An 18,964-nucleotide genomic window follows, 5' to 3' on the forward strand; every position below is an offset into this window, starting at 1 on the left:
AGAGATCCGTATCAAAAGATACTTGAAAATAACCCACATATTTTCAAATACAATGTAACATTTACGAAGAGGGATCGAAAACTTTAATAAAGTTAGAAGACTGAAAAAACACAGAGGGTGATTACAGAGAAGAAAGCATTTAAATGAGAAAATAATATCAGAATGAGAAATTAATATCAAAGACACTTTAAAATCTCATGTATTTAGAAATTAAATGTCTACTTTTAAATGATGGGTATGTCTAAGAAGCCATAGCAAGGAAATAGAAAATATTTATAATAGAATAAAAATTGAAAAGAGAATTTACCAGAATTTGTTGCTTGCAGCTAAAGCTGCTGAATAATTTTTCTTCTTATTTGTTTAATTGACTGATTTTCAATACTTTGTTAGATAGAAGTTGTGAAAGTGGGCCTGCTTGACTTGTTTTTTATATTAGAGGGAAAGTTTTCAGTCTTTCACCATGGAAGTATGATGTTTGCTGTAGGTTTTTCATATATGACCTTTAATATGTGGTGGTGGTTTCCTTATATTCTTAGTTAAAATATTTAATACTGTCACATACTTCCTGCATAGATTGAGATGATCATGTTGGTTTTTTTTTTCTTTCTTTCTTCTTCATTCTATTGATGTGGTATGTTACATTGATCAGTTTTCCTGTGTTGAATCATACTTGCAATCCAGGAATAAATCCTGCTTGTTCATGGTTTATAAACCTCTTAGTATAATGCTGAATTCAATGTTTTTGAGATTTTTTGGATCAGTATACATAAGGGATATTGGTGTGCAGTTTTCTTATAGTGATAATGCTGGCCTTAAAGTATAAGTTGGGGAGTATACCTTCCTCTTCAATTTTGGGGCAGATTTTGAGAAAAATTGATGGTAGTTCTTCAAATGTTTGGTAGATTTCACCGGAAAACAATCAGAGTTTAAGGGCTTTTGTCAGGAGATTTTTGATTACTGATTCAATTCCTTATTAATTCAGTTCAGTTCAGTTGCTCAGTTGTGTCCCACTCTTTGCGACCCCATGAATCACAGCACGCCAGGCCTCCCTGTCCATCACCATCTCCCGGAGTTCACTCAGACTCAACGTCCATCGAGTCAGTGATGCCATCCAGCCATCTCATCCTCTATCGTCCCCTTCTCCTCCTGCCCCCAATCCCTCCCAGCATCAGAGTCTTTTCCAGTGAGTCAACTCTTCGCATGAGGTGGCCAAAGTACTGGAGTTTCAGCTTTAGCATCATTCCTTCCAAAGAAATCCCAGGGCTGATCTCCTTCAGAATGGACTGGTTGGATCTCCTTGCATACCAAGGGACTCTCAAGAGTCTTCTCCAACACCACAGTTCAAAAGCATCAATTCTTCAGCGCTCAGCCTTCTTCACAGTCCAACTCTCACATGCATACATGACTACTGGAAAAACCATAGCCTTGACTAGACGGACCTTAGTAGGCAAAGTAATATCTCTGCTTTTGAATACACTGTCTAGGTTGGTCATAACTTTTCTTCTAAGGAGTAAAGTATTAAAATTGTCTCTTCATGATTCAGCATTGGTAGGAGTTTTTCCATTTTGTGTAAGTTTTCCAGTTTGTTGGCTTACACTTGCTCATAATAACTCCTATAATCCTTTTCGTTTCTGTTGAATTAACAATAGTGTTCACACTGTCATTTCTGATTTTAATAATTTATTGTTCTCTCCTTTTTCCTTAGTCCATCAAACTAAAAGTTTGTCAATTTGTTGATCTTTTAAAAAAACAACTATTGGCCTCATTTTCTCTATTATTTATTTGATTCATTGGTTAATAGTATGTCATTTAATTTCCACAACTTGGTGAATTTTCCAGTTTGCTTCTGTTATTGCTTACTATCTTCATTTTTGACATAAAACATACTTTGTATGACAACTTTCTTACTAAATCTATTGAGACGTAATTGTGGCCTAACACGGTATATTCTGGGAATGATCCAAATGCACTTGAAAAGAATGTATCCTGTTGTTGGGCAGAGTGTTCCAAACATGTCTGTTAGGTCAGATTGGTTTATTGTGTCATTTAAGTCATTTTTTTCTGTACTTATCTTTTGTCTGGCTATTTTACACATTATTTTGAACAGGGCACTGAAATCTTTATTATTTGTAAAACTGTTTACTCTCTTTAATTCTGTCACTTTCTATTTCATAGATTTTGATGGTATATCATTAGGTACTTGAATGTTAATTGTTTTATTTTCTTACTGTGTTAAACCTTCTATTAATATGTAATGTCCTTTGTCCCTTGCAACTTTTTTAAATTTAACTTCTATTTTATCTAATATTAATATAATGACTCCTATCTTTTAGTTGCTAGTTGCATGGAATATCTTCTTCTATCCTTTCACTTTCAACCTGTTTGCATCTTTGAATCTCAGTGAAGTCTCTTGCAGAAAACATAGTTGGGTCATGTGGATTTATCCATTCTGCCTTTTTTTGATTGGAAGGTTTAAGCAATTTGCATTTAAAGTAATTATTGATAAGGAGAGGCTTCTGTCATTTTGTAATTTATTTTCTATATTTATTATAGGTTTATTTCCTTCATTTCCTGCATTGTCTTATTTTTTGTTTGGTTGATTTTTTTTATATATGTAGTGAAATGTTTAAATTCCTTTCATTTTTCTTTTTATGTATATTCTGTAGCTAATTTCTCTGGTTACCATGGAGATTACATTTAATATACTGAAGTTATAACACTCAAATTTAAATTTATATCAGTTTAACTTTAATGATATATAAAAACTCTGCTCCTCTTAACAGTTACATCCTCATCCCTTTCAGTTGTTTATGTCACAAAATTACAACTTTATACATTATATGTACAAAAACGTAAACGAACAATTTTTAAATGCATTCATGTTTTAAATTATGTAGAAAATAAATGTGAAATTACAAAGCAAAGTTATTATGATATTAACTTCTGGGCTAGGAATTGATTTTAGTTATTTACTGATGTTGACATCACTTCTGCATGAATAATTCACTTTTAGACTAACTTTTAAAATATAAAATTCCAGGCAAGAACACTGGGGTGGGTTGCCATGCCCTTCTCCAGGGATCTTCCTGACCCAGGATCAAGCATGGCAACCTACTCCAGTATTCTTCTCTGGAAAACCCCATGGGTAGAGGATCCTGGTGGGCTATTGTCCACGGGGTCACAAAGAGTCAGACATGACTGAGTGACTAACATGTCCACTTCTTTAAAATATAGTTTAAAAAATATTAGTCTCTTAAATTATATAGATAACAAAAAGTGATGTTACAAAACACTATTAAGATAACAAAGAGTTTTTTTGTATTTTTCCTTATTACCAAGGTCTTTATTTCTTCAGACACCTAGAGTTACTGTTTTGTGTCCTTTTATTTCTACATGTAGGATTCGCTTTAGCATTTTTTTCAGGGCCAGTCTATAAGTAACGATCTCCTTCAGCTTTGTTTATTTGAGAATGTCATAATTTCTCCCTCATATTTGAGAGATTATTTTGCCAGTTACTGGGTTCTCGGTTGACAGTGTTTTTCTTTTAGCACTTTGAATATACCAGCCCAGTGTTTCCTGACCTCAAAGGAGCTCTTGTATATTGAGTCACTTCGTTGTACTGCTTTCACAATTTTCTCTTTGTCTTTCAGCAGTTTGATTTTAATGTGTCTGAGTGTGAATCTCTCCAAGTTCATCCTACCTTGAGTTTCTTCAGCTTCTTTGATTGTTTATGTTCATGTCTTTCATCAGATTTGGGAATGTTTTACCCATTATTTCTTCAGATATTCTCTCTTGCCCTTTGATCTGTCTCTTCTTGGACTCCCGCAATGTTTGTTGGTCTGCTTAATGATGGCCCACAAGTCTCTTTAGACTGGTTACTTTTCTTCAGTCTTTCTGTTCTCAGACTTAAGAATTTACATCATCCTATCCTCAGGTTTCCTAATTCTTCTGCCTGCTCACATCTGCTTTAGTGATTTTTTCATTTCAATTACTTCACTTTTCAGCTTCAGAATTTCCTTTTGGTTTCTCTTTAGGATTTTTGTCTTTTATTGCTTTTTCCATTTTGTTCATACATTCTTTTCTTGACCTTGTGCACCGTGTCTTTTAGTTCTTTGGATATCATTACAGTGGTTGCTTTAAATCATTTGTCTAATAGATATGCCACCAGCTCTTTTTCAGAGACAGTTTCTTTTTTCTTCACTCTCCCTCCTTTGAATGGAACATAATGTTCCTATTTCTTTGCATGCTTTTGATATTTTTTATTGGAAATTGGACATTTGAATCTTATGATTTTTCGGGAAATCAAATTTAAAGTTTGCTGGGTTTTTTTTGTTTTTGAGTTTTTGATTGCTGTAGGCTATCTTTGTGCTAAAAATCAGCCTGTGAGATAACCTTAAAATCTTCTCTGATTTTTTCCTATGCCTGCACCTTCCCCAGGCATGCACAATGACTTTGTGATTTCCCTCATATATGTGGTTGTTTTTAAATATTCTAATCTTCAGTGTCTGATTCTCAAAAGGGGAAAGAGACAAATGAAATTATGGGAGGAGACACTTGCTCTTTAAAACTAGGAGTCACTTCAGCCAGAGGGGGAGGGATGTATATTTCTTGGGGGAGGCTCAGCAATAATGGCCACTGCCTCTTTGAAACTTCTGTGATCAGAGGTAGCAATCAGAACACTGAGTTCCCTATATTTGAAGAACAGGGTCCTTTTTGGCTGCCCTCTCCCTGCCTACTCTGCCCTGGCTTGTGCAGGCTTTGTGCCAGCTGCTCTAGGAACAGATTATAAAGGGTGGGAATTGGGTAGCTGCAACACTGCTGAGAATTGAAATTGACTGGATTAACCACAGTTTGACACCTAATAACTTCTGGAAGTTGCAAGCCCTCAATAGACTATAGAATTCCAAAATACTTATGTCACACTGGCAATTGCATTTTGCCAGTATAGTCGTCATCTAGGTGCAGAAGCAAATTTGTGGGACTTTTTAATCTGTCATCATTCCAGAATTTGTCCTATTTGTTTTTACAGTCACTTTAACTTACTTATATATAGTGGTCACTAACGTGATGGCATTAACTTTCAATGCTGTGTGTGCCAAATTAGAATCCAAGATGTACTACTCTCTGGGGTTTATGAGTTTTTTATTGGAGAAATACTTATTTATAATTTAGTAGGGGAGAAAGAGAGAGACATTAAACCAATAATATAATGAAACTCCAATAAATGCTAAGAAGGAGAACTATAGTATATAGCATAAAAGCATTTTCTAAACTAATTTTGGCCTGTTTTTGAATAACTGAATCTTAGTATTATTTTAACACAAAATTTTTAAGATGTAATATTGTTCTCTGAAATTGGATTAGGATGCTGCAGTATGTTAACAGCAGCAGACTTATGAGGCCCTTTATTAATAACATTCTAAAAGTTGGATGATCAAAACTGTGTTTCTTAAGTCTTATTATTAATTTGTGGGTCATATTCTTTAGGGGTTGGTTAGTTTCTGTTTCTGGTATATCCTGCCCCTTTCCTATCACCCTCCCCCCCATTTCTGAGTGAATCATAGGATTTCATTACTGTCTAAGTTGAGACATATACAATGGTATATACTATTAGTAAGTATAATGGATTAGCAATAGGTTTCTGTGGTTTACAACACAGGTTTTTGTTTTGTTTTTAATATTACCTTACTGAATTGTCACACAGTCCTTTTGGTCAAAGGCATGTCTCTGTATAGATGGAAGAAATAAGTTTCAATAATTAGTACTTGTGATTTATCTGTATATTCAAAGTCATTGAATGGTAGAGAGAGGTAGAGAGAGATCTAGAATCATGCTTTTTTTTTTTTAATTATACTGTACAATACTGTATTGGTTTTGCCATACATCAACATGAATCCACCACAGCTGTACACGTGTTCCCAATCCTGAACCCCTCCCCCCCACCTCCCTCCCCATACCATCTCTCTGGGTCATACCAGTGCACCAGCCCCAAGCATCCTGTATCCTGCATCTAACCTGGACTGGCGATTCGTTTCTTATATGATATACATGCTTCAGTGCCATTTTCCCAAATCATCCCACCCTCTCCCTCTCCCACAGAGTCCAAAAGACTGTTCTATACATCTGTGTCTCTTTTGCTGTCTCACATACAGGGTTATTGTTACCATATTTCTAATTTCCATATATATGTGTTAGTATACTGTATTGGTGTTTTTCTTTCTGGTTTATTTCACTCTGTATAATCGGCTCCAGTTTCATCCACCTCATTAGAACTGATTCAAATGTATTCTTTTTAATGGCTGAGCAACCTAGATGTCCATCAGCAGATAAATGGATAAGAAAGCTGTGGTACATATACACAATGGAGTATTACTCAGCCATTAGAATCATGCTTTTTGATGTGTCATTTCAGGTTATTTAAATAACTTTATTTGACTAACTTTAATCAACAAGTAACTTTCACATAGATTATCCTCAAGTCTTGTTGCTGTTATTTGGTTTCCTCCCTAAGTAAAGCTAGTAATTCCATGTTTTCTGTTCTGCTCTCATCCTAGTTATAGATACCAAGGTCTTAAACTAGCCAAATTTGCTACTGTATTTTTTGTTTTAGTGCTCTTTATTTCAGCTATCTGAAAGTAGCAAATTCTGTGGCCAAATTTTTCTGTGTCTCTTATATCTAAAGTACTTGTTCTGGCTTTGGTGTTAAGGTATGTTTTTCTGAGTTGTACCCGCCAAGCCCATTGGGCTACCTCATTCCCACCACCTCCAAGTTTGAGAGGGATGGATTACTACTTTGTCAGATACCATTTCTGTATTCTATAATATAAGAATTTAGAAATCCTCAAATTAGTAAGTGAAAGTATAATGTATTTTAAGGTAAATGTTTTAATTCTCTTCCTGCTAACACAGTCTTAAATATTTTTAACATTATTTTGGTGGCTGAACTTGAGGCCATCAGATCATGCTTCTTGAGCTGAATGTACATAGGCTCTTATTTTAGACTACATTTTGTGATAGGTCTTTTCAAATTGCTTAATCTGACATTAGTTTTGAATGAAATTCTTGTTAATCCTCAATTTGAGTTTCTGTTCAGTTTCAAGTCTATGCTTTCCCTTCAGGTGAGGTCATTCACTCAGATTCTTTCTAAGATACATCTACAAATAAACTGATTGTACATATTATTAATTATCTAATCATATTCATTAAGCCCAAATTATAAATTATTTTTACTAGTCTGTATTCTTCTTTCAGAACTGAACTTTAAAATTGAAATTAATTTTATGATGTGATTGCTAATATCTTAATAACAGCTTTAACCCATAGTATTTTACAACTGACTTCATTATTAACCTCTTACAAGCTGAGTACTTGACTCAATATAATTATTTTGCTGTAGTTTATGAAAAAATTCAAAACTGTTCAAATAGAAAGGGAGTAGTACAGTGAACTCCTATGTATACTTATCACCCAACTACAGCAGTCCTCAATTCATGCACTTACATGATCCATAACCTCTCCTCCTAATCTCTCATTGTCATTATTCTCTCTTGAAGGAAATTTAACACTTTATATAATTTTTATGTATTTTAATACCAGATTTTTATATAACTAGAATCAAAAGGTAACATATACAGTGATGATGAGTTGGTAATCATGAGCAGCTAGGGTTGTGATAATTTTGGTATGTTAGATTTTTGTAAAAGCAAACTTTTTCCACTATATTTTTGGTAATAAGCAGAGGACGCCAGATGATTTTCTTGCCTTCATTTTTAAAGATTATAGCTTCTTTTGTAAGTTTAAATATTAGCCTTGTTCTTTCTTGCCTTCCTCTGTAATTGCTTAAGCAAAGTAAGATGAAGTTGTACCATTAATTTTTTAATTTAAAAATATCACTTTGAGATCCCAGTAGTCATTGGGAAATGAATAATTCCTAATGTTCATAAAATCTCAAATGTCTCTCACAAATAGTATTTTTAGCAATTTTACAAATAGTATTAGGTTTGATTCTCACTGAATCATTAGAAAATAGACTATTACCGTTAAAGGTAGGGCTGCATATAAAGTAGCTAGTATTATGTTTGTATTTAATACAGTATTCCCTACTCATTTTGTTTGTTTTTTTTTTTCCAAGATTTTTTATTGTTTCAGATGTACAGCAAAATGATCTAGTTATGTGTATATATATCTTCTTTAGATTATTTTCCATTATAGGTTATTTTAATATACTGAATATAGTTCCCTGTGCTTTACTATAATCTTTGTCCTCACTCATTTTTAACTTGCTGCTTCGTGTAGCTTAGGTGGATACAGTACAATTATTTATGCAAGCATATCTCTTAAAATTTATTTAAAGGATAGTTATCTCTTTGATTCTCTGAAAATGTCATTTGACTTGGTAATTATATATTTTTAAATATACAAAAGAAAGAATTTTAAGAGGAGTCACATCAGTTTTCTAGTGTGTTCGGTCTGGTTTTCATTTGGTAATAATTGCGTTTTATTTTTAAAATTTTGCTGTACCTTCGTAACAAACACTTTCCAGGTTAAGCAGAAAACCAAGCTTTTTTCATCTCAAACTTAATTAGATCTATGTTAATCTGCTTGTGCTTTTGGTGAGGTGGGGAGTGGTTGACCCTTAGTTGTTCTGTGAGTGGTCTAGAATAACAGATGAAAAGCAGTTAATTGCAGTTGATAACAATTGAGGGCTTTTACATTTAATGTGTTTCTAATTAAAGTTTATGATGGATTTCTTTTTATGGCTCCTTTCCCCCAATGTTTAAACACAGTTCAGTATGAGACAGAATTTTTTTTCTGGGTGATGAAATGTTGGAATCTTCAGGGGATCCTTGAGACTAGAAAAGAAGTGATTTCGAAGAAATTTGGGATGAGTTTTTTGTTATATTAGAGAATATTTGAATTTTTATAATTTAAGAAATAGCAAATCTTTCATATGCTTCTAATATTTGTGAACATTAATATGTAATGTACCAATTTTCCTGTTAAGCCTAACATGTTTACAATTCTTTCTTTAAGGCAAATCCTCCTCCAGTACTGGTCAACACAGACAGCTTGGAAACAACAACTTATGTAAGTTCCATTCATCACCATATATAATTCTGTTTTTCCTGTTCAGGTTTTGATACAGATATCAAAATCATAGCATTATTTTCTCTAATACATTACTGAGCTGTAATTGCTAAAGCAAATGAAACATACTATCCTTTTTTGTTTTTTGTTTTCCCATGCTCTTACAAAGCAGAAATGTTGAAATAAATTTCATTTTTAAATTAAAATGAATAGCTTTCACTGTGGGCTCTCTCTCACCGGTGGTCATTTATACAGTGCCTTATAATCAGAGTCATTTTTAAAGTCTAATTGAGTGATTGTGTTTTTAGTGAATGGGTTCACAGTTATAACTTTGTAACTTTAAACTGATTACTCCTTCTCTCTAAACTTCTTTTTGTTAAAAAGTCTTCTTTCTCCTAAAGATAAATAGCCAGAACAGCAGAATCTTAACATTTTTCACCCCACCTAAATGGCTCAGATGGTAAAGCATCTGTCTAGAATTCAGGAGACCCGAGTTCAATCCCCGGGTTGGGAAGATTCCCTGGAGAAGGAAATGGCAGTCCACTCCAGTGCTATTGCCTGGAAAATCCCCTGGACAGAGGAGCCTGGTAGGCTACAGTCCATGGGGTCGCAAAGAGTCTGACACGACTGAGTGACTTCACTTCACTTCAAAGTATCTTTGGAGATATTTAAGTAGAAGTTATACCTGTGCAGAGAAGGCAGTGGCACCCCACCCACTCCAGTACTCTTGCCTGGGAAATCCCATGGACAGAGGAGCCTGGTAGGCTGCAGTCCATGGGGTTGCGAACAGTCGGACACGACTGAGCGACTTCACTTTGATGCATTGGAGAAGGAAATGGCAACCCACTTCAGTGTTCTTGCCTGGAGAATCCCAGGGATGGCGGAGCCTGGTGGGCTGCCATCTATGGGGTTGCACAGAGTCGGACACAACTGACGCGACTTAGCAGTAGCAGCAGCATACCTTTGCATTAAAAAAAAATCAAATGGTGCATAATTTAATAGATTATAAAAATCTTTTTTCTCTCATTTTTGTACTGTAGTCGATTTTCATCTGTCCTTTAAAACATTTGGCTTTATTTTCTGTGTATATTTATATGGGTAGAGCAAATTTGGGGAGATTTTTAAAAACTTTAAATAATAATACAAACCAAAAGTACTCTTCAGTCAGTGTCACCTTTCACACTGATATTGAATACTTAAGAAGAATTTTGTTTGCACTTTTGTTCTTCACATTTTATTCCTTACTTGTTCGTTTGTTAAATTATGTTTTGCTTAAGGGCAGAGATAGTAAATATTTTTATTTTAAAACCCTTTGAACTGGGAGGTTACTGTGTAAGAACTAACAGAAAACTATATCAACAAAGAAAATAAATACACATGCATTTTAGAGATGTCAACAAATTAAAAGCAGGATTAACATACAGACAGCAAACTTAGTTTTTATGACACATTATTCAAAAAATAATTTTTCTGCTAAACAGAATATGTTGGAAGTCTCTAAACCCATTCCCTACCCATGTTGAGAAATTGTCTAGAAAGACTCAACAAGGCTCAGCACCTTGTACCTATGGCTAAGATTTATTTATATGTAATAAGTCAGGATCCATAGTCAGATTATAAGGCTGTTTGTCTAGAGGAATGCATCTTTAGATTTCCTTCTACTATCTTCCTCCCAAGAGGGGTCCACAGAGCACTGTTTTCACCTAGCAGTGAAAATGTAGCAACAAGTATTCAGCTTTTCTGCCCAGGGAAGCCGATTATTTGGGCTTCACCACAGTTATTTATTGGTGGTTGTTCACATAGACACCCTCTATCCAGTACATGCCAAATTTCCAAGTTCCCAGAAGAAAAACAGGTGTTCAGCATAAAGTTCATTGTCTCTGCAAAGTCTTGCCAAGAGTAAACAACCTTTTCAGGTAGGGAATGGTGAGAACGCTCCCAAAATCAATTTTTCAAATGCCAACTGAGACTCTTCTAGCCATAGCAGCCTTGGGCCTGATATAGTAACCCTTTTCTCTACATAAGGCAATAAGATAAATTCCATTTTCTTAAGATTTTGTTTTACTTTATCATATTTGAAAAACACTGTAAAATGTTTAGTAATATTCTTTGTGGCTAATTAGTAATTCTGAAATTTAAAATATGTTCCAGAATGGCTTTTAAACTTACTTGTTATTCCTTTGTTAAGTTCTGATAGTTAAATACTAGCTATGAGTGATGAATAAAATTAAGAAAACTTGCAGCTATTGCATTATATATCACATCCAGCTCCCCATCCCCGCCCCACCCCCGGCCCCCCTGCCGCCCCAGCCCCGGCTGCTGTCAAAATGCTTCCTAACATTAAATAGTTAATTGAACAGGTAATGCATATACCTTGTATAAAATTCAGTATATACCACAGTATATCCAATGAAACGAGAATCTTTCTTCACTCCTACTCTTAGTCTTCTAGTTCCTCGTGCCTAAGGCATAAAATGTTAGTGTGTGTGTGTGTGTGTGTGTGTGTGAGTTCAGTTCAGTTGCTCAGTCGTGTCCGACTCTTTGCGACCCCATGAATCGCAGCACGCCAGACCTCCCTGTCCATCACCATCTCCCGGAGTTCACTCAGACTCACGTCCATCGAGTCAGTGATGCCATCCAGCCATCTCATCCTCTGTCGTCCCCTTCTCCTGCCCCCAATCCCTCCCAGCATCAGAGTCTTTTCCAATGAGTCAACTCTTCGCATGCGGTGGCCAAAGTACTGGAGTTTCAGCTTTAGCATCATTCCTTCCAAAGAAATCCCAGGGCTAATCTCCTTCAGAATGGACTGGTTGGATCTCCTTGCAGTCCAAAGGACTCTCTCCATACATGACTACTGGAAAAACCATAGCCTTGACTAGGTGGACCTTTGTTGGCAAAGTAATGTCTCTGCTTTTGAATATGCTGTCTAGGTTGGTCATAACTTTTCTTCCAAGGAGTAAGCATCTTTTAATTTCATGGCTGCAATCACCATCTGTAGTGATTTTGGAGCCCCCCAAAATAAAGTCTGACACTGTTTCCACTGTTTCCCCATCTATTTCCCATGAAGTGATGGGACCAAATGCCTTGATCTTCGTTTTCTGAATGTTGAGCTTTAAGCCAACTTTTTCACTCTCCTCTTTCACTTTCATCAAGAGGCTTTTTAGTTCCTCTTCACTTTCTGCCATAAGGGTGGTGTCATCTGCATATCTGAGGTGATTGATATTTCTCCCGCCAATCTTGATTCTAGCTTGTGTTTCTTCCAGTCCAGCATTTCTCATGATGCACTGTGCATAGAAGTTAAATAAGCAGGGTGACAATATACAGCCTTGACGTACTCCTTTTCCTGTTTGAAACCAGTCTGTTGTTCCATGTCCAGTTCTAACTGTTGCTTCCTTACCTGCATACAGATTTCTCAAGAGGCAGGTCAGGTGGTCTGGTATTCCCATCTCTTTCAGAATTTTCCACAGTTGATTGTGATCCACACAGTCAAAGGCTTTGGCATAGTCAATAAAGCAGAAATAGATGTTTTTCTGGAACTCTCTTGCTTTTTCCATGATCCAGCAGTGTATAGGATATATAGTAAAAGAACATGTATATATATATCCTTTTATAAATATTTTGTGCATAAATAAGGATATATGTGTTTTCAAACTTTTCCCATACAAAAATCAATGCCCCACTGATAATTTTTGTATAGATGTTTTGTGTATATATGCAATTATATAATCTGAATATATTTGTGTACATAGATTCTCAAAGGGTGTGTCAATTTTTAGATTTGATCATTATTGCCAAATTATACTTTCTAGCATTATGATTCAACAAAATTATTAATGTTTTTACCCCATACGTCACTAGCATGGTGTGTTAATAAATTTTTTGATCCTTTGTTAGCATAATGTTTGTTACCATAAAGTATATTAACTCATTGTTTCAACTTGAATTTATATCTCAATTCTTATCAGCTTTTTCACCTTGAAATTTTTTTTTATGTTGAGACATTTACATACCACAAAATCCACCCTTTTAAAGTGTACAATTCAGTGGTTTTAGTTTATTCACAGCATTGTACCATCACCACCACTTTCAAATTCCATAACATTTTTATCACCTTGTAAGGAAACCCTGTACCCATTAGCAGTCACTCCCCATTTTACCCTTACCTCAGCCCCTAACAATCATTAATCTACTTTCTGTCATTATGGCTTTGTCTTTTCTGGACTGTTCTTATAAATAGAATCATACATGTACACCTGAAACCAACACAACGTTGTAAATCAACTATACTCCAATAAGAATTTTTTAAAAAGGGACCATACAGTAGTTTTTTGTGTCTGGCTTTCACTAGGAGTAGTATGGTGAGGGTTCATCTGTGTTGTAGCATGTGTTAGAACTTCATTTGTTTTTATGGTTGAGTTATTTTTCATTATATGTATGTACTACATTTTGTTTATTCATCCTTCTCTTGATGGTCTCTTGGGTCATTTCCACCTTTTGGCTGTTGTAAATAGTGCTGCATTGGCATGGGCATCCCCAGTGGATGAGAGGTAAAGAATCCACCCAGAATCCACCTGCCAACGCAGGAGATGTGGGTTCAGTCCGTGGCTTGGGAAGATCCCTTGGAGAGACAAATGGCAACCCATTCTAGAATTCTTTACTGGGAAATCCCATGAACAGAGGAGCCTGGTGGGCTACAGTCCATGGGGTCACAGATAGTTGGACTTAACAACTAAACGACAGCAACAGACATTGCATACAGTATCTGGGAATTATTGTCATTTTATTAGTATTAGGTCTCTTAGTCCATGAACATATTGTCTATCCATTCCTTTACATCTTTAATTTTGTTCACAGCGTTTTAAATTTTCAATGAATTTGTCTTACACTTTTTAAATTTATTCCTAAGTATTTTATTCTTTTAATGCTATTATAAATGAAATTGTTTTATTAATTTTATGTATGGATTTTTCATTGCTAGTGTTTAGGAATATTGGAGAAGGCAATGGCACCCCACTCCAGTACTCTTGCCTAGAAAGTCCCATGGATGAAGGAGCCTGGTAGGCTGCAATCGATGGGGTCGCTAAGAGTCAGACACGACTGAGTGACTTCACTTTCACTTTTCACTTTCATGCATTGGAAAAGGAAATGGCAACCCAATCCAATGTTCTTGCCTGGAGAATCCCAGGGACGGGGGAGCCTGGTGGGCTGCCGTCTATGGGGTCACACAGAGTCGGACATGCCTGAAGTGTCTTAGCAGCAGGAATATAATGGATTTGGGGGTATTAATCTATCCTGCAGTGTTGCTGAACTCATAAATTAGTTCTGATTTTTGTTCTTATTGTAGATTCCTTTGGATTTTCTACATAAGGTCATGTAATATACAAACAAATATTTTCACTTCTTTCTTTTCAATAAAGATGCCTTTTATTTATTTTTCTTACCTAATTGCCATGGCTAAAACCACTATTAAAATGTTTCATAGAAATTGCAAGAGCTAACATTCTTATTTTGTTCCTGATCCTTGGGTGAAAGAACAGTTTCACTCTTGTACAATCAAGTACGATGTATTAAACTTAGTGTTAAGTATTAATTGATACATTGGCATTGGGTTTGATTCTCTCTCTGAAATCCTGTTCTTTTCCTAAATACTAAGATATTAAGCAAAAATTCTAGAGGTCTTCCTGGTTCTGGTAATAAGCAGAAATGAAGAAATTTGTTGAAATAATTCCTAACCATTCCTTTGTATTTTCTGTAAAACCATAAGGAGTAAAGAAACATTAGGAAAATTCATTTAATTTTACTCTGGTAGCTTTCTTTACACAGGGCTTCTCTGGTGGCTCAGGTGGTGAAGAATCTGCAGATGTGGGTTTTATCCCTGGGTCAGGAAGATCCCCTGGAGAATGGAATGGCTAACCATTCCAGTATTCTTCTTTTTCCTAATTGATAGATAATTGCTTTAGAGTATTGTCTTGGTTTCTGCCATACATCAACATAAATCCACCCTTGGTATACACATGTCCCCTCCCTCTTGAACCTCCCTCCCACCTGCCATACCTCTAAGTTGTCACGGAGTACCTGTTTGAGCTCCTGGCATTATACAGCAAATTCCCACTGGCTATCTATTTTGCATATTATAATGTATGTGTTTCCAGGCTACTCTGTCCATTCATCCCACCCACCCTTTCTTTCACCTGCCCTGGGTCCTATTGTCTGTTCTCTATGTCTCTGTCTCCATTGCTGCCCGGAAAATAGGTTCATCAGTACCATCTTCCTAGAGTTCATATATATGTGTGTTAATATATGATATTTGTCTTTCTCTTTCTGTCTTACTTCACTCTGTATAATAGGCTCTAGGTTTATCCATCTCATTAGAACTAACTCAAATGTGGTGTTTTTGTGGCTGAGTAATATTCCTTTTTGCATTCCCCCCCCCACCATCAAGAAAAATAAATGCAAAAAGGCAAAATGGTTGTTTGAGGAGGCCTTACAAATAGATGAGAAAAGAAGAGAAGTGAAAAGCAAAGGAGAAAAGGAAAGATATACCCATCTGAATGCAGAGTTCCATAAAATACCAAGCAGAGATTTAAAAAATCCTTCTAACTGAACAATGCCAACAAAGGTCTATCTAGTCAAAGCTGTGGTTTTTCCAGTAGTCATATATGGATATGAGAGTTGGACTATAAAGAAAGCTGAGCACCGAAAAATTGATGCTTTGAACTGTGGTGTTGTTGAAGACTCTTGAGAGTCTCTTGGACAGCAAGGAAATTGAACCAGTCCATCCTAAAGGAAATCAGTCTTGAATATTATTGGAAGGACTGATGTTAAAGCGGAAACTCCAATACTTTGGCCACCTCATGCGAAGAGTTGACTCAATTGAAAAGACCCTGATGCTGGAAAAGATTGAAGGCAAGAGGAGAAGGGGATAACAGAGGATCAGATGATTGAATGGCATCACCAACTCAATGGACATGAGTTTGAGTAAACTCCGGGAGTTGGTGATGGACTGGAAGGCCTGGCATGCTGCAGTCCATGGGGTTGCAAGAGTCGAACATGACTGAGCAACTGAACTGAAGGGAACAATGCAAAGAAATAGAGGAAAACAATAGAATGGGAAAGACTAGAAATCTCATCAAGAAAATCAGAGATACCAAGGGAACATTTCATGCAAAGATGGGTACAATAAAGGACAGAAATATAATGGATCTAATGGAAGCAGAAAATATTAAGAACAGGTGGCAAGAATATATAGAAGTACTATGCAAAAAGATCTTAATGACCCAGATAACCAAGATGGTGTGATCACTCACCTAGAGCCAAACATCCTGGAGTGTGGGGTCAGGTGGGCCTTAGGAAGCATCACTATGAACAAAGCTAGTGGAGGTGATGGAATTGCAGTTGAGCTATTTCAAATCCTGAAAGATGATGCTGTGAAAGTGCTGCACTCAATATGCCAGCAAATTTGGAAAACTCAGCAGTGGCCACAGGACTGGAAAAAGTCAGTTTTCATTCCAATCCCAAAGAAAGGCAATGCCAAAGAATGTTCAAACTACCACACAGTTGCACTCATCTCACATGCTAGCAAAGTAATGCTCAAAATTCTCCATGCTGGCTTCAAACAGTACGTGAATAGTGAACTGCCAGATGTTCAAGCTGGATTTAGAAAAGGCAGAGGAACCAGAGATCAAATGGCCAGCATCCATTGGATCATCGAAAGAGCAAGAGAATTCCAGAAAAACCTATACTTTTGCTTCATTGACTACGCTAAAGCCTTTGACTGTGTGGATCACAGCAAATTGTGGAAAATTCTTAAGAGATGGGAATACCAGACCACCTTACCTGCCTCCTGAGAAAGCTGTATGCAGGTAAGAAGCAACAATTAGAACTGGATATGAAACAACAGACCGGTTTCAAACTGGGAAAGGAGTACCTCAAGGCTGTATATTGTCACCTTGCTTATTTAAATTATGTGCAGAGTACATCACATGAAATGCTGGGCTGAATGAAGCACAAGGTGAAATCAAGACTGCCAGGAGAAATATCAAAAACCTCAGATATTGAGATGACACCACCTTTATGGCAGAAAGTGAAGAGGAACTGCAGAGCCTTGATGAAGGTGAAAGAGGAGTGTGAAAAAGTTGGCTGAAATGTCAACATTTAAAAAGCTAAGTTCATGGTATCTGGTTTTATCACTTCATGGCAAATAGATGGGGAAACAGTTGAAACACTGACAGACTTATTTTCTTGGGCTCCAAAATCACTGCAGATGGTGACTGCAGCCATGAAATTAAAAAGTACTTGCTCCTTGGAAGACAAGTTGGCAGTTCTAGACAGCATATTAAAAAGCAGAGACATCGCTTTGCCAACAAAGGTCCATATACTCAGAGCTAGGTCTGTTTAGTCAAGGCTATGGTTTTTCCAGTGGTCATGTATGGATGTGAGAGTTAGACTATAAAGAAAGCTGAGCACAGAATTGATGCTTTTGAACTGTGATGTTGGAGAACACTCTTGAGAGTCCCTTGGACTTCAGGGTGGTCAAACCAGTCCATCCTAAAGGAAATCAGTCATGAATATTCACTGGAAGAACTGATGCTGAAATTCCAATACTTTGGCCACCTGATGCAAAGAGCCGACTCATTGGAAAAGACCCTGACGCTAGAAAAGATTGAAAGCAGGAGGAGAAGGGGACAACGGAGGATGAGATGGTTGGATGGCATCACCAACTCAGTGGACATGATTTTGAACAAGCTCCAGGAGATGGTGAAGGACAGGAAAGCCTGGTGGGCTGCAGTCCATGGGGGTCCAAAAAGATGGAGACGACCTAGTGACTGAGCAACAACAATAAATAATCCATTGTATGTATGTACCACAGCCTCTTTATTCATTCATCTGTCAATGTATATCTGGGTTGCTTCCATGTCCTAGCTGTTGTAAATAGTCCTGCAGTGAACACTGGGGTACATGTGTCTTTTTCAATTATGTTTTTTCAGGATATTTGCCCAGTAGTGGGATTGTTGGGTCATATAGTACTTTTATTCCTAGATATTTAAGGAATCTCCATACTGTCCTCTATAGTGACTGCATCAATTTACAATCACAACAGCAGTGCAAGAGGGTTCCCTTTTCTCCACACCCTTTCCAGAATTTATTGTTTATAGAATTTCTGATGGTGGTCATTCTGACCAGTGTGAGGATATATTTCATTGTAGCTTTGATTTGCATTTCTCTAATAATGAGTGATGTTGAGCATCTTTTCACTTGTCTATTACCATATCTGTATATCGTCTTTGGAGAAAGGTCTGTTTAGGTCTTCTGGCTACTTTTTGATTGGGTTGTTTGTTTTTCTGGTGTTGAGCTGCATGAGCTATTTGTATATTTTGGAGATAAATCGTTTGTTAATTCTGTTTCAGTTTTTCGTGTGTGTGTGTATGTTTCTTAGTTTTTGTTGCTATTTGTCTGATTTTGTATTTATCAGTTGTCTTTTGTTTCTTGTTTTCATTTTTGTTTTTGTGTGTTTGTTTTAATCCCCTTTAATTCCATAACAAACAGCTAGTGGAATCTCAGTTCTTTGGCCCCTCCAGTATTCCTACCTAGAGAATTCCATGGACAGAGGAGCCTGGCAGGCTATAGTCCATGCAATGAATGCTTCAGTTTTTCTGTACATTTAATTAATAACTATATTATTTTAAAATTGACCTAAATGGCTATTCTTTCTTTAGGAAAAATTCATGAGTAAATTCTTTCAAGGTTAATATTTTGTATTTAGTAATGTTGATTTTTCATTAGGAAGAACATTTTCTTCTTCCTAGAACATTTTTATTTTTAGATTCTTACCTTATGATGGTATATACTTTTGAGGTTTTTAATTGCCTTAGAATAT

At 36.2% G+C, this 18,964-nt stretch overlaps 1 protein-coding gene across 9 annotated transcripts in view; it reads left to right on the plus strand.

Annotated features, from left to right (window-relative positions):
- The window catches only part of DLG1 (discs large MAGUK scaffold protein 1), a 256,793-nt gene that overhangs the window by 129,532 nt on the left and 108,297 nt on the right, over positions 1–18,964 (plus strand). For all 9 annotated transcript variants that reach the window (XM_040249498.1, XM_040249489.1, XM_040249481.1 and 6 more), the window contains one exon: positions 9,034–9,087. In XM_040249498.1, the coding sequence (XP_040105432.1) occupies positions 9,034–9,087 (54 nt within the window). The remainder of the gene's footprint in view (positions 1–9,033; positions 9,088–18,964) is intronic.

This window comes from Oryx dammah, unplaced genomic scaffold, assembly GCF_014754425.2.
Source record: "Oryx dammah isolate SB20612 unplaced genomic scaffold, SCBI_Odam_1.1 HiC_scaffold_2, whole genome shotgun sequence".
In the NCBI taxonomy this organism is placed as follows: domain Eukaryota; kingdom Metazoa; phylum Chordata; class Mammalia; order Artiodactyla; family Bovidae; genus Oryx; species Oryx dammah.